The sequence below is a fragment of the Sinocyclocheilus rhinocerous genome, unplaced genomic scaffold, assembly GCF_001515625.1.
Source record: "Sinocyclocheilus rhinocerous isolate Xijiao unplaced genomic scaffold, SAMN03320098_v1.1 scaffold220, whole genome shotgun sequence".
Taxonomy (NCBI): Eukaryota; Metazoa; Chordata; class Actinopteri; order Cypriniformes; family Cyprinidae; genus Sinocyclocheilus; species Sinocyclocheilus rhinocerous.
The window spans coordinates 487,076-509,511 of record NW_015666573.1 but is presented as its reverse complement, the minus strand read 5'-3'; the positions used below and the strand labels follow the sequence as shown (position 1 = coordinate 509,511).

Sequence of the window (22,436 nt, the reverse complement as noted above, 5' to 3'; positions counted from 1 at the left end):
AGCTAACAACAGTCTGTTACCTAGCAACAGTGTATGTTAACGTTAGCTCAGTCAACGTAGGCTAACATTAACAGGTGTAGACAGAAAATATGATTATCCTGACCTGAGCTAATTTACTGAATCCACATCTCCTTTCTTTCTTTCTTTCTTTTCATCCATGATGACATTAAAGTCATTTGTTGCTGCTTCTGGCGTTTCTTTGCTGACTGTGCCGCAACCGCGATACCTGCTCATTAGAACTTTCAGTGAGCTATCTTTAGCATGTGCACGCGACGTTCCTGGACGCGCGCGTCTGTGTCCTGCTCCGTCCTGCTCCTCCGTGGCGATGACGGCGTGCGGTTAAAAAAAATATAACAAACGAATTTGAAAGTCGGGGGGACACAAACGTGATTTTGAAAAGTGGGGGGGACATGTCCCCCCTGTCCCCCCTGTCCCCAGTGGAAATTACGCCCCTGGTTGAATGTCACACCAGGAAGAAAGCCCTGACTTGAAGAGCTGTCAGCATGGCTTCAAATTGCATGAACACAGCCTCGACATCCGACATTTTTAGATCTTTCTGATTTGTTTTATTTTGGAGCTCTGCTTCATGACCATGGGTAAAGTATAGTATGCTGGCTGTTATGTTCGACCCCTCCCTCCTGTTCTTCATGACTCCCTCCATACCAGCCCCTATAAGGAAGAGATCCCGAAGAGAGGGTGAAACAGGCTATGACTGATGGAGTGACCTGTCAGCAGCAGTTGCTAATCTCTAGCCCTGATCCCTTTACTACCTCTGTTCCCTTCGCTCCTGCACCATCCATTCCTCTATAACTCCCTCTTTAAGTCCCAAGCAACTGAAGGAATTTATGTGTGCACCAGGATTATATCTAAGGTTTCACTGCAGAAAGATTAATGACTGCGCCATTTGCTTGTTTTCATTGTCTTCCATTTGTATGAGCTTGTATCTCATAATTACATGATGGCCTGTAAGGGCTTCCCTGTCATAATGTGCATAGAGCATGTTTGTCTTTGATAAAGGCAACTCACCGATGTACTCTCTCAGAAAAAAAGGTTCAAAGTTGTCACTGAGGTGGTATCCTGAGGTACAAACGCAAAAATATACATCTTCATATCTTATTTACCCCTAAATGGGACGTATTAATACCTTAAAGGTACATATTAGTATACCTAAAGTGTACATATTAGTACCTTTTGAACGACTACTGCCACAGTTTTGTGCCTTTTTTTCTGAGAGTGTATAACAAATTAAATAAAAGGTGTTAAGGATGACGATGACGATGGTGACCTCTGAACAATCTGTTCTCAGTGATTGTCAGCAAGATCACAAACAGAGGTGGGGGTCTTGAACAGGTGTACAGAAGTCAAGTCCTATATGTGCTGAAACACAGCTGACCCGATCACTTAGAGGTGCATGACGCTGTCATGAAGACCCATTATAGCCATGTCAGTCACTTCTGTCCCCACCCATCGCCCGAACCGCACAGCCAATCAAAAGAGTCTCAAACACAAACCGCTTTTACCAGCATAAACGTGACTGAGGAATTACTGACAGCATGACTTTTTTTGCTGATGGTAAATTATATATGGAAAAACAAATTATATACATAAAATACATTTTATATACACACTTCCTTACACCTTCCTTTTCAGCCCCGAGTTTTAGCCACTACAACACTCCATTTGCAGGATATTAGTTATGTTTCATTGTTACAGTGACCTTTTCCCTCTTTGCCACCAGTCTGCTGCTGCAATTAACACTTTAACTGACCAAAAACTGCACCAATGCACTTAATGCCAGCACTGATAATTATGATGCTAATATTAATGTCCACATTAACAAAAGAAGGCAAAAAAATGTGTGAGCTGTAATACATGTGCCAGAGGATTGCAGATGGATCTCTCAGAAGGTGCTTGAGAAGCTCAACAGTAACAAGAAAAGTGTTAAACCTGCAAGCCCAGTGCTGGACATAAACATGCCAACACCACTAACACCATAGAAAAGGAAGTGAGGCAGAAACAAAAATGTATTTTTGGAAAGTGCTGTCAGAGCCTATGATATGTGTCCATGGTGAATGTAAGTTTAGGCCTAGCATGCTTCTCAGATGTAACCTAAACCCTGACAGGCATGGGTAAACTATATGATTCAGTGCTAACAACAGTGGGGGTAGATGAATTGCATACCATAGGGTGATATATTGCACACGAGAGGTAAGGAATGGGGATCAGAAAAGCAATGTAAGGAAAGGGAAGACTCTAGAATGCTTGTGCATTCTGCCTGTGCCTTCATTTAAAGTGGTGTAATGGTCACCTCTGATGTTAACTGATGTACATTTTCACCCCTACAGGAAGAAAAGGATCGAGAGCAGAAGCAAATCCTGCAGGTAACTGCAAACTACAAGTCTTAATCAGAGCGCCCCCTGTTGCTACAGCTGCTTTCCAAAACCTCACCCTCCAAAAATATGTCAGCAAACCTGCAAAACGTAGTATATTTTTCATCAAGTTCATGCTTTTTAAGCATTTTTACATTTATGTAAAAAATATTTTCAAATGCAGCAACAAATTTCATATTTCACGTGCATTTTATTTGTTAGCAGATGCTCAGCTGTTTTTAATAGTCAACTTATTTTTTGATCATTAGTCATCAAAGTTTGGTAAACACTGCAGGTGTCATGATGGTCAAAGACATGGAGATGTAACTTTAATTCTTATAATAGAACCGACACTTATACTCAGATAAAAATAGCATGTAAATCTGAAAATATGGTTTGCATGTATATGATCATTGCCATGACTTTTTCAAGGTGAGTGCTGCTGTCTTTACACCTCTCTGTCTTAATAGTGTTAATAGGAGAGGATCATAATACAATGGAAATCACATGAAGCTTGGGCCTCCATTATACAGCTGACATTTAAATAGGATTATGCAGTCATGTTATAGAATATAATGACCTGTTGCTCTTTCTTCTTCCTTCCATCACAGAAAAGGCACCACCATATGACCCCAACATCACTGAGCCCGATACTAGAGCTGAGCTGATGAAATGTACGCATGAAGATTACAGGAACTGTCTTGTTTCTTGCTTTTTATATATATATATAGTTCTATATTATAGTTTAATAGGCGCTTGACCTCTAAAATGTTATTTCTCTCTCAGACTGGATAAATCTCTCTCTGGATGACAGAACTGCTCAGAAAATGTTGTGGCTCTCAGAAGGTGGAGCCAAAGTGTCACGTATGTCAGAGGAAGTGTGTCCTGTTCTAGACAGGCCAGAGAGATATGAACATTCACCACAGGTATGTAAGTGAGTCTCTGAATCTGTCTCTATATGTTTTGTTGTTATTGTTTAGTTTTGCAGTGTGATTTATAAAAATCAAATTTTCCAGTACTATCTTTTTATTTACGCTTTTAATGGTTAGTTCACGCAAAAATTAAAACTGTCATCATTTACTCACCCTCATGTCGTTCCAAAAGCCTTTCATTCATCTTCAGAACAAAAATGAATTTTAATTATTAAATATTTTTTGTCCATTGATTGAAAGTCTATGTAATCAACATTTTCAAGCTTCACAAACTATATTAACACACACACACACACATTATATATATATATATATATATATATATGTACAGGGATATCCTGGATGAAAACCTTCTCCAGAGTGCTCAGGACCTCAGACTGGAACTAAGGTTTACCTTCCAACAAGACAATGACCCTAAGCACACAGCTAAAATAACGAAGGAGTGGCTTCTCAACAACTCTGTGACTGTTCTTGAATTGCCCAGCCAGAGCCCTGACTTAAACCCAATTGAGCATCTCTGGAGAGACCTAAAAATGGCTGTCCACCAACGTTTACCATCCAACCTGACAGAACTGGAGTGGATCTGCAAGAGGGAATGGCAGAGGATCCCCAAATCCATGTGTGAAAAACTTGTTGCATCTTTCCCAAAAAGACTCGTGGCTGTATTAGATCAAAAGGGTGCTTCTACTCTAAATACTGAGCATGTGATATTTCAGTTTTTTTTTTTTAATAAATCTGCAAAAATGTCAACAATTCTGTGTTTTTCTGTCAATATGGGGTGCTGTGTGTACATTAATGAGGAAAAAAAATTAACTTAAATGATTTTAGCAAATGGCTGCAATATAACAAAGAGTGAAAAATTTAAGGGGGTCTGAATACTTTCCGTACCCACTGTATGTGATTGTATTGCTTCATGATCAAATCATTAGAGTCTAATATTTCAATGAATCTGTTGATATGGTTCACAAAACCAGCCTGAATGATTCACTCACTCACTCACAAGTTTAACTCAAAACGACAGCTACGCAAGTTTGAAATGACATGAGGCTGAGTAAATGATGACAGAAAGTAATGCATAAGATGGTCAACATGTAGAAACCAGGCAACTGCTGTTGGATAACTTTCACAATATCCTCCTGAAGGTGCTGTGTAAGGAGGGTCTTCTGGGCAGTCGTGGGTACTGGGAGGTGGACTGCGAGGGATGGGTGGTGACTGGGGCAGCGTGTGAAAGCGCAGGGCGGAAAGCTAAGGATGGCTCATGTGGTCTGGGAGAGAATGACCTCATTTTTCATGAGCTGAACTCAAAGATCTAAGACTTTTTTTATGTACACAAAAGGCCTATTTCTCTCAAATATTGTTCACAAATCTGTCTAAATCTGTGTTAGTGAGCACTTCTCCTTTGCCGAGTTAATCCATCCACCTCACAGGTATGGCATATCAAGATGCTGATTAGACAGCATGATTATTGCACAGGTGTGCCTTAGGCTGGCCACAATAAAAGGCCACTCTAAAATGTGCACTCTAAATTAAAATTAATCGAAATTATGGGATGCTAGGTCATGATTATGAGACAAAACGTCAGAATTATGGCATTCTAAATTAGAATGATGAGATTAAATGTCATAATGACAAAAAAACAGTTTTTTTTAATCTCATAATTATATCTCATCATTTTGACTTTTTCTCAATTATGACATTTTATCTCATAAGTTTTGCTATCTCATAATTATAGCTTAGCATCGCACAATTTCAACTTTTTGTCGCATTTGTTTTACTTTTTGTCATAGTTTTTAGTCTAATAATTATGACTTTCTATGTCATAATTTCAACTTTTTATCTTATAACAGTCTCACATTTTTGTCACATTTTTGTCATAATTATGCTTATCTCACATTTTTTGGCATGATTTCTTTTTTATGTGGCATGATATCTTTTTTATGAAATGGGCTTCCATAAATCTATGTACAGTGGGTACGGAAAGTATTCAGACCCATCTTTCCCAAAAAGACTCATGGCTGTATTGGATCAAAAGGGTGCTTCTACTAAATACTGAGCAATGGGTCTGAATACTTAGGACCATGTGGTATTTCAGTTTTTCTTTTTTAATAAATCTGCAAAAATGTCAACAATTCTGTGTTTTTCTGTCAATATGGGGTGCTGTGTGTACATTAATGAGGAAAAAAAATTAACTTAAATGATTTTAGCAAATGGCTGCAATATAACAAAGAGTGAAAAATTTAAGGGGGTCTGAATACTTTCCGTACCCACTGTATGTGATTGTATTGCTTCATGATCAAATCATTAGAGTCTAATATTTCAATGAATCTGTTGATATGGTTCACAAAACCAGCCTGAATGATTCACTCACTCACTCACAAGTTTAACTCAAAACGACAGCTACGCAAGTTTGAAATGACATGAGGCTGAGTAAATGATGACAGAAAGTAATGCATAAGATGGTCAACATGTAGAAACCAGGCAACTGCTGTTGGATAACTTTCACAATATCCTCCTGAAGGTGCTGTGTAAGGAGGGTCTTCTGGGCAGTCGTGGGTACTGGGAGGTGGACTGCGAGGGATGGGTGGTGACTGGGGCAGCGTGTGAAAGCGCAGGGCGGAAAGCTAAGGATGGCTCATGTGGTCTGGGAGAGAATGACCTGTCATGGGGTGTGGGCTGGGCCGGATCCTGCTACCACGTCTGGCACAACGGAGAGAACATCGAATTCCAGGCTCCCCTCTGTCCCACCATCGGCATCTACGCTGACCAGCCAGCTGGCATCATCAAATTTTTCCTCATTGAAGATGGAGAGAACGGCTCCAAGGAGACCAGACTGATTCATCGGTTTGCAACCAGTTTCAAGGAGAAGCTCTTCCCTGGTTTCTGGGTGGGCAGGAACTCCTACTGCTGGATCCGAAAGAAGGATCAGTAGGGGCGTGAATACATGAAGAGAGGGAGGGGTTGGAAGGAAACAGGGTAATTGCATTCTAAACCTGAATCGGCCTGTTACTAACCACTAGGTTGGTTCAAAATATAGTATTTTAGCCAGCAATTTAATTGGTGTAGCATTAATCTTTATACTAATGATTTTGAATAGTCACTGTATTAATTTTATATTCCATGTGATGACAAATGCAGATACTGTAGTGAATATTTATCTCTGTGGTCTAATAAACTAGTTCAAAATAGTAGTGATGTGTTATTTATGAGTGGTATGTTGTTTTTTTATTTTTGACATGTCATTAAAACCAGGTACAGGTTTCGGGGGGCTAATCAACGGGCCAATGTTTGGCTTGTTAGCATGACCCAGTTAGGGTTAGACCAAGACAATCAAAAGTACTTTTTTGTGGAGAAAAAAAATCTTGAGTATATAATTTTTTACCCTTTCAACTCTCTTCAAAATTCAGCTCTGGATAGTCACAGATTAAGTTTTTTTTTTTTATTATTATTATTTTTAATGAGCAACAACGTCTATGTAAAAGTATACAAAATATACTAATTTACACTTATTTTAAATGACGGCTTATTTTCTGTTACTAGTGAAAGGTTTGAGACTGTGGGTGTTCTTGTGGTGCCATCAGCCAGTCAGGAGTAATTTAAGGTATTCGCGGATTAGTTGATTGGCTAATGCAAACCTGACCTGAATGAGATAAATGGGAATTAAATCAAAAGTGGGAGTGGGAATAAAGTGAAGGTGAATCACTTTGTTGTATTCTCTTATATTTTTTGTCCATCAATTGAAGATGTAATCAACATTTTCAAGCTTTACAAACTACATAAAGACATCATAAAAGTAATCTATATGAACCTATACAAGTAGTTGAATCAAAGTCTTCTAATTTACTGTAGGCTTTTATTCACACATAAGCACAGATTTTAAAAAATGACTTAGAAAGTCATAATTATGAATAAAAATTATGAGATGCTAGGTCATGATTATGAGACAAAAAGTTGGAATTTTGAAGTTATAGAATGAAGAGATTAAAAGTCATAATTACGACAAAAAATGTAATGTCAACATTGATCTCATAATTATAAACTCATTATTTCAACTTTTTGTAATAGGTTTTATGTCAAAATTATGTCAATTTCAACTCATCTCAACAATTTTTACTTTTTGTCATAATTCTGCTAATGGAATGGGAATGAATTTAAGATTAATCATTTTATTTTAATACTCATAAGTTTCGTTACAGGGGCGGATTTAGTGATTTGGGGCCCCCAGGCAAAATAGATGAATGAATAAATAACGACTGTAAACAAAATAGCGACTGTAAACAAAGCAGCGCTGCTCATAAACGCTACTTTGTCAGATAGAATGAAAATGCCATTGAAACTTTTCTGAAGACAGTCGGTTCCCTTCATTCATTCATATAAAAACTTGAATTAGTGATAAATCAAAAGTGGGAGTGGGAATAAAGTGAAGGTGAATCACTTTGTTGTATTCTCTTATATTTTTTGTCCATCAATTGAAGATGTAATCAACATTTTCAAGCTTTACAAACTACATAAAGACATCATAAAAGTAATCTATATGAACCTATACAAGTAGTTGAATCAAAGTCTTCTAATTTACTGTAGGCTTTTATTCACACATAAGCACAGATTTTAAAAAATGACTTAGAAAGTCATAATTATGAATAAAAATTATGAGATGCTAGGTCATGATTATGAGACAAAAAGTTGGAATTTTGAAGTTATAGAATGAAGAGATTAAAAGTCATAATTACGACAAAAAATGTAATGTCAACATTGATCTCATAATTATAAACTCATTATTTCAACTTTTTGTAATAGGTTTTATGTCAAAATTATGTCAATTTCAACTCATCTCAACAATTTTTACTTTTTGTCATAATTCTGCTAATGGAATGGGAATGAATTTAAGATTAATCATTTTATTTTAATACTCATAAGTTTCGTTACAGGGGCGGATTTAGTGATTTGGGGCCCCCAGGCAAAATAGATGAATGAATAAATAACGACTGTAAACAAAATAGCGACTGTAAACAAAGCAGCGCTGCTCATAAACGCTACTTTGTCAGATAGAATGAAAATGCCATTGAAACTTTTCTGAAGACAGTCGGTTCCCTTCATTCATTCATATAAAAACTTGAATTAGTGAGAATGAGAAAAGTGTGAAAAAATATAGCCTATATTGAGGAGGAAAGTCCACTGATGACCTTGAGGAGTTACCAGCGTAAGCATGTGCCAAAGGCTGTCAAAATGCGTATGCGTCCTCTACTTGGGTTCTTATAAGTACGTTAAGCAGCATTTAAAACAATAAACATATAATACGCACTGTTGCTCAGTATTTAATTACAGCTTCCGATGCATGATATTTTCAATTGCTACAAGCAGGATACACGAGAAGTGTGTTCAACTCGGACAAGCAGACGGTTGTCGTGGTGATAAAACACCGTAAAAAGCAACTGTTCGCATGTCCGCGCTTAATGCGTATCTTGTAGATGAAAAGCATTTTAGGGGGCCCTTGGCTTTTGGGGGCCCAAGGCGGTTGCCTACCTTTGCCTAATGGGTAAGTCCGCCTCTGTTCGTTAGATAGAAGTGTCTGCTAAATGTGTAAATGAATGCTAAGGGAGAGTTTGTACATAAAAACTACAAAAGAACAACACTGCCCTCTGCTGAGCACAGGAAGCATCGACTTTGCTCAGAGAGTTAAACATTCTTCAGCCTGCTCAACCACACCTAAGACAAAATCTTTGAACTTTTCAATGCAAGTAGATGCCCAGGGCAACAGAATTCAACAACAATTTGTTTATTCAAACGTATTTACTTAAACATTGAACAGTTGTGAAATGTTTAAGATGAACGCATAGCTGGTTGACATCTGTAGTGTTGTAAACCCTCATATTTGAAATATCATTCAGTCTATCAAGATTTGAGAAGTTATCATACTAATCAACAATTATACAATTTGCATTTCTGCATTCGTATCAGTTATCAGCACATTAATCAGTTATAATGCAGAAACATGTAATTTATGGGTGAAAAATCCCAAACATTCGTGTTACCGAAATTTGTCCGCTCATTGTCTTTTGCTTTACAAAGCATTGATTTAGAAAGTCTTCAGGACAGTATCTGAAATAAAAATGAGTGCACAAAGGCAGAAAGTGACATCATTTGCAAGCATTCACATTAACATCTAGTCAGCTTTGGCAATCTTGCCATGGAATATACACTACTGAATTCACATCTGAATGCAGCAGTCTATATATCCAAGTACATGTAGTGTTTGCTAATGTACAATGCTCCCCTGGTGATGGATGTGCGAGTATCTCAGCGTGTAAACAGGCTCATATACTATCAGTAAATGCCACACTGCAGAGGACAGTTGCTGGGTATGATTAGTAATGTAATGATGTACTTTTGCTCTGCTAGTGTTTCTCAATGAAATGCACTATGTAACTAAAGTCTGCCACAACCATCCGCCAAAAGAAATTCTCCAATTAAGACATGCTAATCAATCTCTCCTCCTTCTGCTGCAGATGTTAAGGGTTGGTAAAGGTTTCACCACTTTCAGTGCCATAGAAGTACTAATGATATGTGGGAGAAGTTTCCGATTTGGCAACATCTTTGTTAAAAACATCCATCAAACTCTCCAGTTCTGTTCAAATCACTTTCGCACACAAACATGCTCACGGTCCCCCACCCCTTCTCATTCACGCTCAAACATACAGTACATACGCACACATTCATCTTCTCTCAGTGCTTGAGAGAGAAGTCGCCCGTGTTAAGGCGAGGTCGTGGCAGTGCTCCAAACATCTCCGTTCCATCTGTGGCTCCGGGGACCAGCAGGGCTTTCATACTGGCAGCTATGTGGTCCAGGTCCGTACAGCCCACCTAAAATAAAAGACATTTAAATCAAGCTAAAAACAAGTAAAAGTTAATAAACGTGACATAATAATAAAACAATGGCCATTATTCCATTTTTCTTCTAAAAATAAATTATACATTTTATAAAAAATTATACAGTGCTGCTTGAAAGTTTGTGGACACTTCAGAATTTACTATATTTCTGCATAAATATGACCCAAAAGACCATCAGATTTTCACACAAGTCTTGACAAAGAGAATCCAATCAAATAAATTGGCTTTCTTGTGCATCATCTTTAGAAGAGGCTTCCTTCTGGGACGACAGCCATGCAGACCAATTTGATGCAGTGTGCGGCGTATGGTCTGAGCACTGACAGGCTGACCCCCCACCCCTTCAACCTCTGCAGCAATGCTGGCAGCACTCATACGTCTATTTCCCAAACACAACCTCTGGATATGACGCTGAGCACGTGTACTCAACTTCTTTGGTCGACCATGGCGAGGCCTGTTCTGAGTGGAACCTGTCCTGTTAAACCGCTGTATGGTCTTGGCCACCGTGCTGCAGCTCAGTTTCAGGGTCTTGGCAATCTTCTTATAGCCTACGCCATCTTTATGTAGAGCAACAATTATTTTGCTGACTGATCAGCAGTTACAAGAAACGTTTAGCTGCAGTTATTGCTGCAAAAGGGGGTCACACCAGATACTGAAAGCAAAGATTCACAAACACTTGCCACTCACAAATATTTAACACTGAATCATTTTACTCCATAAATAAATGACAAAGTATATATTTTTGTCTCATTTGTTTGATTGTATTCTCTTTGTCTACTTTCAGGACTTGTGTGAAAATCTGATGAGGTTTTGGGTCATATTTATGCAGAAATATAGAAAATTCTAAAGGGTTAACAAACTTTCAAGCAGCACAGTATAAGTGCATTTTGTCACAACAGCAGTAAAGGTGTTAATCAGAAAAGGACTTGGCAACAAAATATTGTATCGATAACTGGGTCAATAATGCAGTACAATAATATTGCACCTATTTAACACATTAACACATTAATTATGAAATTGTCTTATCAATGAATGATACGAACAATTTAGCCTCAAATTTGGTCAAATGAGTAATCTAGTAGGTGGCGTAATTTTTCTTCCTACAATCTTACACATCCTTTGTATTGAAAGTGCATACATAATCTGCAAAAAAAGGTCATTTGAATTGTCAATCTCTATGAAGCTGTAGTAGGAGGGTATGTGGATGAGGACATGTATGAAGCGGATGTATAACCGACCCGTTCTCCACTATGAGAGTCGCCCTGAGGGGCATGGTTGTTCCTGTAGCCCCACACTGGTATAGAGACAGGCAGTGAATGAGCCATTGCCATGGGCTTAGAAGAGCGAGACGCCAGGTGACCTACTGCCAGGCCACGTGGAGGGGGAGGAGCTTCCTCACTCAGAGAGCCTGACAGCAATAAAACAGATATAAATACACAAATGACTGCAATAAAAACACATTGATGTTACAGTGTCATAATTCAGATAATGATCTCTTTGAACAACACTTACATGAACAGTCACTGTGCTTGAAACAGTTTCTATGACTTTTCATATTCGCTTGTGATTACTGAATAAGGATTTTAAAATAAGAACGCACATTATTTTTGGGGTCGGTAAGATTTTTTTAAATGTTCTAGAAGATGTTTTAGAATCTTATACTCACCAAGACTGCATTTATTTAATCAAAAATACAGTAAAACAGTAATAGTTGCATGTTATTACAATTCAAAATAACTTTTTGGGGGGGAATATTCATTTTAACTGCAATTTATTTCTGTGAAGACAGCATCATTACTGCAGTCTTCAGTGTCACATGATCCTTCAGAAAAAATTGTAATATGCTGATTTCCTGCTAAAAAAAAAGCATTTATCATTATTACCAACGTTGAAAACAGCTGTGCTGCCGCCGAATATTTTTATGAAAACCGTGATGCTTTTTTTTTTATTTTATTTTTTTACAATTGTTTTGATAAATAATTTATTTGAATCCGAAATCTTTTGTAACATTTTAAATGTCTTTACTGTTACTTTTAATTCTATATAATGTGTCCTTGCTGAATGAAAGTATTAATACAAAAAAAAAAAACTTACTGACCCTAAAACTTTTGAACCTGTACCAGCTGAAATGGGATATTTTTATATATGCTGATTTCCCCTATTTTTCAACATCACCTAACAGCCACTTAAAATTATTAATTTAAAATACTAATAATTAAATAACACTTGTTATCTATTTTATATATTTGTTATCTATTTTTTGGCATTTACCAGAATTGTAATATTGGTACATTCTTATTTAAAATTATATAATAATAATAATAATAATTATTATTATTATTATTATTATTATTCACCATCAGTGCTCTCCTCCTCCCCATCAGACTCAAAGAAGGGCTCGCAGTCCCGGGACAGAGAATCCTCATCCATTGAAAAGACACCTGAGAAAGAAAGAGAGATCCATTCAATTCGAATTTGAGTTTAGAAATGACAAACACCTCCTTATATGAAACAAAAAATAGATGCATTTACCTGCCGATTCATTTAGGTTACGTCTCCTCCCATCCAAATCTTCTTCCTCTTCCTCCTCCTCCTCCTCCTCCTCCTCCTCATCTTCTTCCAAGTCCGCAATTTCTGTCCTTTCTCTTGCCTTCTCACGTTCCTCCATCGCCGCTTTCTCCCTGTCATGCTCTCCGTTCCCATGCGGACCACCTGGCTGGCCAATGGCAGCGGCCGAGCTGTAGATCGATGGGTAGCTCTGAGAATAGAGCCTCATGTTGGGACTGACAGTCCCGACTCCATCTCCAGTCAAGCTCTTTGGAAAGAGGACACAGTAAATCATAAGGTGTTGTGATCAAAAATGCATAAAAAAACAGCACTCACCAGCCTGTCAGACGGCACATCCACACCCAGTTTGGCTCCTCCGTCCTCCGTATTCAGACGCGCGTGTCTCTGAGCCGTCAGTACAGTGGTGGAGTGCAGAACTGCGATGTCATCCATGTATCGCCGTGACGACTCAGCTAGGGCCCCTGGTCCCCAAACATGATAAGCATAATCAAACTTCCACACCCGAGTTCCACCCCCTTCATGATTCCTTGTTCCTTCCACCTCAACCCCGGGAGGACGGAACTTCTTATGCGCGGTCAAAATTGCCAAATCACAACCAGACGTCTGACTGTAAGCCTCAGCAGCAGCAAGCAGTGCCAGCCAGCTCTCCTTGTGATTATCGGGGATCTCAGGGTTAGAGGATTTGGTGACAGAGGCCATGATGTGTTTACGCAACAACCTATGGCTCTGTTGAACTGTTTTCGGAATCCGTTCTTTTGGAATGTTGGAATGCTGGTGTGTGTGAATGTGTATGTCTGTGTTTATGAAATGCGTTTTGTGGTTAGCACTCTTTGGTGATGAGAACTTGGTTTAGTTAAAGCTGATGGGACTGTTAGAAGAGGCACATTTGAAATGGGTGATGGTGTCTGCGTGCAGGAGAGAACTAGGGGAGAGATGGGAGGATGCCACCACTTGCTGATGTTACCTAGAAAAGAAAATATATGCATAAATATAGATAATCACAAGTGCAATATCAATCTCATTTAGGCAAATAAACCTGCATTTTATTCGGCACTGTAGAACAGCTTGAAAACCAGTTTGTTTGACTAATCAACAAGCTCATCAACTGCTGTGCAACAAACCCCCACTCACTTTGAAGGGTCAGTTACTCTTCCATTCCCTCGCACGTGTAGCACACGTACACGTTTGCTTGGGACGCTCTCATTTAAATGATAATTTCTTTGTTAAACGCTAAAAAAAATCATTTTCGAGGCCTGTTGTGCAGCTGCATGCAGCAGATCTGTCTGTTTCTCGCATTGTCGGGATAACATGACGAACAGCCAACCATGATTTCTGCTGCTTTTGTTTGTTTGTTTGTCACTGTCAGCTTTAAAATGCAGTTGGCAAAATCAGCGGGGTATTTGCATTCCAAGTGAAATGTTACACAGGCCAGTGCGCTCCAGCGTTAGCAATGCCGCTAAAAACCTATTTCAACATTTTGCATAATTTAAACAGCATCAGGATGATTTTAGAAAAGAAAAACAAGTAGTTGACTTACCCTCGTAATATCCTCCAGCCTCTGCCACAATCGTCCTTTACCTCCAAACTTTATTAAACCCTCTTTGTTAAGAGCCTGTTACCCGTGCCTGTCTCTCCCCTAGACTCCAGCTCAGCGACGCGCACAGCGCTGTTTACAGTAGGAGCAGACCAGTGTTGCCAGATTGCGCAAAAGAAACGCGCAAATGGTCTGAAAAACAAACACTTTTTTAAACACCTTTTTTTTCATGCGTTATTTGTGTGGGTTGATCAATAAGCATAGAAAACACACAAAAACGTAGATTTACCCAGGTTTTTTTTTATTGTTTTAAATGCCACGGACCCCAAATATGATCATCCTTGTGCTAAAATTTAAAAGCCATCTACTGTATATATTTTCCATAATTCACATATGAATACCCAATTTATACTGTGAAAAGATAATATTGTAAATATGTTTAAAATATTAGCAAAATATTTTGTTTCTTTACATTACATTATTAAAGTGTTCTACTCACTACTGTACCATTACATATATTGTTATTTAAATGTGTATTATTTATTAATATAATCAAATTAATCATTCATTTAATCTTATTTCTATTATTTATTTATTGTTTTTTATTTAATTTTTTTAACACTGTTTTTCCTAAACTTTTCCACGGACCCCCAACATTCCTTTGCAGCCCTTTTGGGGGTCCCTGGACCCCCTCTTGATTAGCCAATACTAAATTACAACTTACAGCAAGATACTCTTTTCTATAATTAAATAAATGAATGAATATCTCTGTCGTGCACATACACCTGGTAATGAAAAACATATTTAGACACCTGCGTTCAGCCCCAACAAAACGTTACAAAACATTTTTTAAACAGAAACGGTGGTGCATTGAACACCCTGCTCTGATGATGCAAGAGTTGCAACTATGGCAGCTGAGAAGGCCATTCTTTGTGTTCTTTTTGAAGAATTGTCTGAGCCTGATTAAATCGGTATAAATACGTGTTTAATACTGCAAAATACGCTCAATGTTACAGTCACTGCCCTTGCCATCCAGAATAAAACAGAACATCAAAATCGAGTGAAGGGATTTGTGGAAACTGTGGTTCCTAATTATTGTGATCCAAAATTTGCCTCGCATTTCAGGCTGAAAAGACAACAAACGTTGCGCACCGGTTTGAGCTTGAACGTGCCCCTAAAAAAAAGCACATGAAATCCCGAAAAATATGCCCTATAATATTCTGGGAATATGCCCTGTTGGAACTGTTAAAGGTGCAGTAGGAGATCTAGGAAAATGCTAACTTTAGCCTGATAGCACTGAACTCGAGCGTCCCACCCTCCCTGCAAATCGCCGTTCAAAGCCACGCCCTCTGAACGCATAAACGCACGCAGATCAGACGATCAGAGACAACATTACAACAATACATCATGTGTCATTCACCAGTGAGAAAACTTTATAGCACAGTTAGTAAAAGTACAACAATACCAGGAAGTAAGATCAGGTTGTTGATGTTTGCCTGCCGTTCTCGCTCTGTCTGCAATAGTATGTGACCGCACTGATGACGTATGCTGTCTGCCCGAACCGGGTGCGTAGAGGTATGCAAATACATATGTTGACAGGCAGGAAGGAAAGTCAATCAAAATTGATTGGACGAGCATTTCTTGGTCCTAAGCCTTCTACAGAATATATAAATACAGATAAATACATTTAGACCACTTAACTTAATGATTGCTATCGGGATGTGAAGAGACTTTCAACCAACATAACAAAAAATGTTTCTGAAGACAATCACCTATTGCACCTTGAAGTATCAACAGCCAAAGTCATTACAGCCCCTTAAAACGCTATGTAGAATTTGGGACAACACAGGCACTGCTGTTGTTGAAGTGCATTGTCATGCTACAAAAAGAATAACTTCTACTTGTTTTCTTTAAAAGAAAGAAACAAAAATCAAAGTTACAAAGGAAGTGAATGTGGCCAATTTAGAAGCTGACCTTTTTCACATTTCCGGGTTTCTCAACAGCGGAAGTCATCATAGTTGGGTTAACTTGAAGAGCAGTGAATGGGAGAGTACCATAAATATATTTTTTGCATTCCCATTTGCTCAAATAGCAAAAGAAAAACTCCACGATAGTGTTTTCATGACTTTCAATAAAAGGAAAAAAATTGAGAGAGACTGATAACGGCTGTCAGAAGAGAGAACGATGTCAAGTTTACCATCCCTCCCATAGAAGCTGCATTAGAAACATCCTCGCTCTACACTGTATGAAATTACAGTATTTAACTGTAAATTTAAGTTAAAACTGTAAAACTTAAAACGTTGCTACCATATTTTTTACGGTAAAATTCCGACAACCAGAGCTGCCGTTTTTTTACCGTAAATTTTACGGAATTTTTTTACAGTGTAGCGTTAACTGTTTTTTTGTAATTTGATGCAAAGGTGATATAATACAAAGAATAGTGTTATAAATGTAGATACATTTAAAAAAAAAATACAAATATGAAAAACTTTCGAGGATTTACGACGCTGATGACCATTAAACGCGTCATCACAGTCTTGTGAAAAGGGTCTATAACAGTGTTGCCAGACCTACGATAATTATCGTATTTGTACGATAATTTTGACCTCTGTACGATGTACGATCAATAATTTAAAAAATCCCATAATGTACGATAATTTCAGAATTTTGTGACTCTTCAAATGATGATAGTTGTAATCATAGGGTTTCTATACTCGGCTCATTACAGACACTCTAAATGCGCTCCTGCACACTTCAGAGTGTGTTAAGAATTCAGGAGGGTGCCCTGCTTTTAAGCCAACGAGCACTATCTTGAGCTCCATGACGGCAAAAACCCCCTCAACATCTGGCAACACGCAGGCTTCCGATGACAGATTTATCTAGTTTTTTATCTATTGTGGTAATTTGCAGGTTGTGTCAAAAAGTTGTTGGTCTAGAGATAAATAGCTGTATTCTGTACGTTTGACTCATGTACGATAATTTTCTTCCAAATACGATAATTTTGAGCTTCTGGTACGATACTTGGACATTTCCAATCTGGCAACACTGGTCTATAAACCCATCATACGCGAAATAAGCGGACATGGCAACATTAGAGCGGACGCACGCGCGGTGGTTTTGGGCGTACACAGGCGTCAACACATTTGCAAAGGTAACGTTCAGAAAGAACAAACATGAGCAGGTGTGACATTGAAGGAAGCTGATAATAAAGAGAATTTAAAGAGCAAAATTAAATCAAAACTGACTGTCTTTGACTGTCTTTGTTCAATGGATCACAAAAGGAGATTGGCAGCCTCCAGAATGACAGCCTCAGTCATCAATGCATATTTTCCACATGCAGTGAAAGTGAATGGTGAGTGTCATTCCTTTTTCCCCTTTTTTTCACTGAAGAGAAAAAAAAGTCATGCGGGTTTGAAACGACATGAAAATGAGCAAATTATGCCAGAATCTATGGTGACAGCGGGAGGACTTTCAACAACGATCCCCTCCACGATTCTGACATCTGATTTGTATTACAGATCATTAAATTATTGTAAATATCAACAAATATATGCTAAGAACATAATACTCATGATCTCATCTTCAAAATAACAAAATAAAGACAACGTCATGTTTTGTGAGTTTCTGATTGGCTGCTGCGGAGGTGGGCGGAGTCATCCAGGGAAAAAAACGGAAGTGTGATTGTTTTGGTCAAACTACGTGAGCACAGGAGGAGGAATGGAGGCGAAGCCAGAAAGTCACAAGGTTGGGTAACGATAGTGTTTGTCAGTAACCTTACTTACGACGATGTCACATTTGACATGACACCACACAAAACTATATATACATTTTTTACCTTTTTACGTATTTAATGTCTCAGGATAAGAGGTTTTCTCTCGGTTTTTCTATAGCTGGAGCTAGTTAGCGCTAGCCCAAGCTGATGACTGACATGCCGTTCAAGCCTGATGGTTTAGTCACTGTCGTGTCTTTATGATGGGTTGATATTTCAAATACCACTGTCACCCATTGGGTAACACGTTCAGCAAGGAGGATTTTATTGAACGGCGTCACTGGTCGGACCGGTTAACTGGAGAGCTTTGGTCATAACATAAAGCAGTATTATAGATTATAGATTAAAACTAGCAGCTAGAATGAGATTCCTCCATATGATGATCTGTTGCTTATCTAACTTCTGAAATATATTATTTGTAAGCCGCTGAATTATTAATCTATTATAGTCTATTAGGAAATGTCCACTATAGTATTAAAGCTACAATTATTTTATTGTTTGGTTATTAGAAAAAACAAACATTTAAATTCATTGTATCTATTTAATGCTGTTGATATGATCAAAACTGAAGGATAATCATTATATATTGACATCTTGTTTCAAATTATTCATCTATAGTTTTGTTGACATTTGGTCCTGCTGTAAAAGTGTGATGTTTTATGTCATTCATCAGCTGATCTTTGAGAAGGAGGGTGTTTACCTCCACACCAATGCCAAAAGAAGCAATCAGGACACAACCATCCCTGGCTTCATCCGGATAGTTGAGCGGGTATGATCAACAGACTGTATCAGGATTAACATATTTTATTATTAAACATTTAATGTTATTGTGTATTATTAATGATATATGTTAGTAAATAATTTTGTCTATTTATTAACACCATTTACAAAACCTGAGAGTATTTAAGGGCTGTTATCACATTTAAACTCTTGCAGGATGGAGAGCCGGCAATGGAGTGGAGCCCTGTTGAGGAGGATGTGAGAAATGCTCCTGCTGTCTTCTACACCAAAAAGGTTGGTAAAAGAATGACTTGAGTGGAGAGGGTGGAACACTCGGTTTGCTCTTCAAAGTTCAAAGGTCACTTGTCACATGTTCATTTAAAATCAATATTGAACTAACATGTTCAAAGAAAAAAAAATATTTGGGGAAATTTGTAAATTGTGATTTGCAGGCCTGGGAAAGTCATGGAAATAAAGGTAACTGAATATTAATGGAAAAAAAAAAATTTTTGTCCTACTGAAGATATTTGCACACATACAATAAAACAATTTAAATCTCTATAAAAAAATCTTTAAAACAAACAAAACAATCTTTTTAAAAATTACCATCCAGTAATCAAGAGTAATTGTAAAAGTCATGAATATTCAGCCACGAAAGTGCTGAAATCCCGGAGAAATGCTTAATATATCAGTGCTTCCCACAGGTTTGAAATATATTTGCGGTGGTAGCCGGGTGGAAAATCCTCCTATTACCCACAGCACAAAAATGGTCAACTACATGTGACAACAAATAATGTGACTTTTAACAATATTTGTATTTATTGAAACTAATTTTTTGATACAGATTATGCTGTGTTTAGGGGGATATAAAAATTCTTCAACTACACCATTAGCATGCATTTGAAATATTACATTTTTATGAAAAAAAGACACTTTAACGATGATCAAAATTAAATATTTAATTTGTTTCTGGCTATTGATCTAGGTGTTAGGGACAGAATTGGTTGGTTACAGAAAAATCTGTAGGAAATACAGTTTTAGAAGGAAAAAAAGTGTAATTACCATATACATCCAGTAGAGGTCCATAGAGATCCATTCATTTTTCTGAATGTGGCTAACTGCTCTTATAAATGCAATGTGGAACAAACATGATCGCACTTGCACACAGACACACACACACATACCTGGTGTTTGTCTGTGAAATATCCACCGCGTCTCTGCAGCGCGTGTGGGATTGTCAGTGGGAGTAAACAGTTCTCACACACACTGAACGAGCAGCTATGAAACGCGTAGGCTCTTCACGTTTGCAACCCTGTTGCTATACCTTTGGTTCAGAATGCATTTTGAAATTCACATTGCATTTTGCTACAGTTATCACGCGGTATTCTGATGAAAATGCAATTCCAAGTGTCCTACCCGTAAGTCTAAATGCATTTAGGAAAAACAGCATTCAACTGATAATTTTGCTACAGTTTTTGCTTGGACATGTTAAACATATCTAATCAATTTGGGGAATACTTTTTATTTTAATTTTGCAACTTAGCCTAAAATGACAGCTTTGCTATCACAGGAATAACTTACATTTTAAAATGTATTAAAATAGAAAACGGTTGTAATAATATTTTGCAATATTACTGTTTACTGTATTTTTGAGCAAATAAATGCAGCCTTGTTGAGCGCAAGAACATTAAAAACATCTTTTAAAAAATCTTTTGTATGGTATCCTGTCACCTGAACTTCTGCTTCTCTTAATCTCTCTTAAATTCTGTTTCTTGAAAGGATGGGGAAGGAGGGGAAGAGGAAACTAAGTTTGACCCAGGCTATGAGCCAGACTGGGCCGTCATTAGTACAGTCAAGCAGGAAAGACGGCAAGAGCACCCACCAGTCAGAGAAAAAGGTACTGTGCTAAACAGTTACTTGTCAGATGATGTGCGCATGCATTTAGATACCGTACATGCTCACATACATTTATGTCTTTTGGCAGGTCAGTGGGGCTCCTTTTCCCTGCCCCTTTCAGAGCTGTACTCTCTTCGGAGGGCTCGCTTCTCTCTGGGCAGGAACTTCTTGGTGCTGACCACCAGAGGGGGCGATCCTCTCCCTCCCCTGCACTTCCAACGAGGGGGCGCTAGAGAGCTGCTAAAAGCCATGCAGCGTTACATCAGACTGGCCCCGTGAGTGGCATACTAATTTATTCTTTTGCAACCAACCCTTTTGCATTTTAGTACCCATATATTTACATACTCATGTGACATTCTGCTGTAAGGTCTCCCATGGATGGTAGGCTCTTCCTGGCATACCCGCATGATTCTGGGGCCCTATCACAGTCGTTTGATGAGCTGCACCTCTTTGATGATACCAGTGCAGATCTTGTGTCTGTAAGTCATATTTGTTATGTTTTAGTGTGGTTAAAGCCATAAACGTAACATAAACATAAACAAGGGCCTGTAAACATGCCATCTGATTGGTCATCTCTACAGAGGTTCATTCAAGACCCTTACGCGACTACGTTCGGGGGCTTCTCCAAAGTGACGAACTTCTTCCGAGGAGCACTTCCACATACACATCAAGAGTCGCCCTTCAGTAACCGCTCACCTCAGGATGCCCATTGCCCACACCCAGCTGATGAGGAGCCAGGCTTTGAGCTCATTACCTGTGTGAGTTGCATAGAGTGCTGACTGTTTGTGTATAAATGTTGGTTGTGCATAAACATAAAAAGAGATTGTACATTCCACCAGGGGGCAGAGCTCGGCCCCAGACCGCAGGTCAAAAGAGGAAAGCCTTTGGATAACTGGGATCAGTTTTTGGATCCAGAGGGCCGTGTCACTGATCCACAGAAGGTCAAGGAGCTGGTGTTTAGAGGGGTGCGTCTATGTTTCAGTGATCTTTTGCTAATCCTGCTTACATGCCACAAACCAATGAAGTTTCCATTGAATAAAATCTCTCCTGCTTTTTCTAGGGCATTGTTCCATCTCTGCGGAGGGAGGTGTGGAAGTTCTTACTGGGGTTCTACCCGTGGAACAGCACAACCAAAGAGAGAGAGGACATCCTTCGGGTGAAAACGTAAGCTGAACACATTTTTTTTTATCACACGCCATTAAGGTGTCAAACATTATATAGTGTACTTGTTCTCTCAACCCAGTTAGCAATCTAAATAACATGTATTTAGCATCTTTGTTTGGATCGTGATTAAAATGCAGTGGTTGCCTCTGATTTTAAATGGAAAAAGCACAGCCAAAGCATTAGTTTGTTTATATGAAGAGATTTATTTTATTTGTAGGCTATTATTTAATTATTTGATTTGGGATTTGTTTTAAAATTTCAAGTTAGTTTTATTATTTGACATATTTCAATTTCACAAAGAAATGTGCAGCATTTTGTTGGAGAAATAATAAAAGGACACCTTTTCATTTATAATTTGTCTTAAATCTCATTTTGTTAAAAAGAAAAATTGTGAGAAAATTGTATTGTGAAATCAGTATCGTGAATCTCATCGCATCGTGAGTTGAGCGAATCGTTACATCCCTATATGCTACTATTTTTTGCTGTGGTATCAAAGAAGTATTCTGTTATTTAAATAATAAAGAACCTTTTTTTTTTTGCTCATTTGCAAAATGATCCGATCTGTTACTCAAAATCTGATATGATAATGCAATATGATCCGA

The 22,436-nt window shown here is 38.2% G+C and overlaps 3 protein-coding genes across 4 annotated transcripts in view; 2 read left to right on the top strand and 1 right to left on the bottom strand.

Moving 5' to 3' along the window:
* The window catches only part of LOC107732852 (tripartite motif-containing protein 16-like protein), a 15,751-nt gene extending 9,258 nt beyond the window's left edge, over positions 1–6,493 (top strand). The window contains exons 2-5 of one of the 2 annotated variants that reach the window (XM_016544273.1): positions 2,346–2,381; positions 2,981–3,043; positions 3,156–3,295; positions 5,820–6,493. In XM_016544273.1, the coding sequence (XP_016399759.1) occupies positions 2,346–2,381; positions 2,981–3,043; positions 3,156–3,295; positions 5,820–6,230 (650 nt within the window). In that variant the 3' untranslated portion in view covers positions 6,231–6,493. Of the gene's footprint in view, positions 1–2,345; positions 2,382–2,700; positions 2,802–2,980; positions 3,044–3,155; positions 3,296–4,443; positions 4,521–5,819 lie in introns of those variants that run through there. The other variant, XR_001638912.1, reaches the window with a different exon arrangement.
* A 2,880-nt stretch (positions 6,494–9,373) lies between these two features.
* LOC107732888 (zinc finger and BTB domain-containing protein 47-like) lies at positions 9,374–14,454 on the bottom strand. Its single transcript, XM_016544323.1, has 6 exons — positions 14,289–14,454; positions 13,067–13,715; positions 12,716–12,998; positions 12,541–12,624; positions 11,422–11,591; positions 9,374–10,159 (listed from the first exon to the last, which is right to left on the bottom strand). The coding sequence occupies exons 2-6, from the start codon at positions 13,448–13,450 to the stop codon at positions 10,022–10,024; spliced, it is 1,059 nt and encodes a 352-aa protein (XP_016399809.1). The 5' UTR covers positions 13,451–13,715; positions 14,289–14,454; the 3' UTR covers positions 9,374–10,021.
* Positions 14,455–17,926: 3,472 nt separating this feature from the next.
* Positions 17,927–22,436, top strand: part of LOC107732891 (TBC1 domain family member 17-like) — a 10,422-nt gene continuing 5,912 nt past the window's right edge. Inside the window, exons 1-9 of the mRNA XM_016544327.1 lie at positions 17,927–18,029; positions 18,728–18,823; positions 18,991–19,068; positions 20,554–20,671; positions 20,759–20,945; positions 21,038–21,149; positions 21,252–21,428; positions 21,510–21,635; positions 21,731–21,834. Coding sequence (XP_016399813.1) covers positions 18,003–18,029; positions 18,728–18,823; positions 18,991–19,068; positions 20,554–20,671; positions 20,759–20,945; positions 21,038–21,149; positions 21,252–21,428; positions 21,510–21,635; positions 21,731–21,834 — 1,025 coding nt within the window. The 5' untranslated portion in view covers positions 17,927–18,002. The remainder of the gene's footprint in view (positions 18,030–18,727; positions 18,824–18,990; positions 19,069–20,553; positions 20,672–20,758; positions 20,946–21,037; positions 21,150–21,251; positions 21,429–21,509; positions 21,636–21,730; positions 21,835–22,436) is intronic.

What these genes read in the sequence shown, in the direction of transcription:
- LOC107732888 (XM_016544323.1), bottom strand. Translation starts at nt 13,450, where the DNA reads ATGGCCTCTGTCACCAAATCCTCTAACCCTGAGATCCCCGATAATCAC. An exon ending in ATGTGCCGTCTGACAGGCTG is followed by an intron (nt 12,999 to 13,066) that starts GTGAGTGCTGTT and finishes CTCTTTCCAAAG; the next exon opens with AGCTTGACTGGAGATGGAGT. An exon ending in ACTCTCATAGTGGAGAACGG is followed by an intron (nt 10,160 to 11,421) that starts GTCGGTTATACA and finishes CTTTTATTTTAG; the next exon opens with GTGGGCTGTACGGACCTGGA.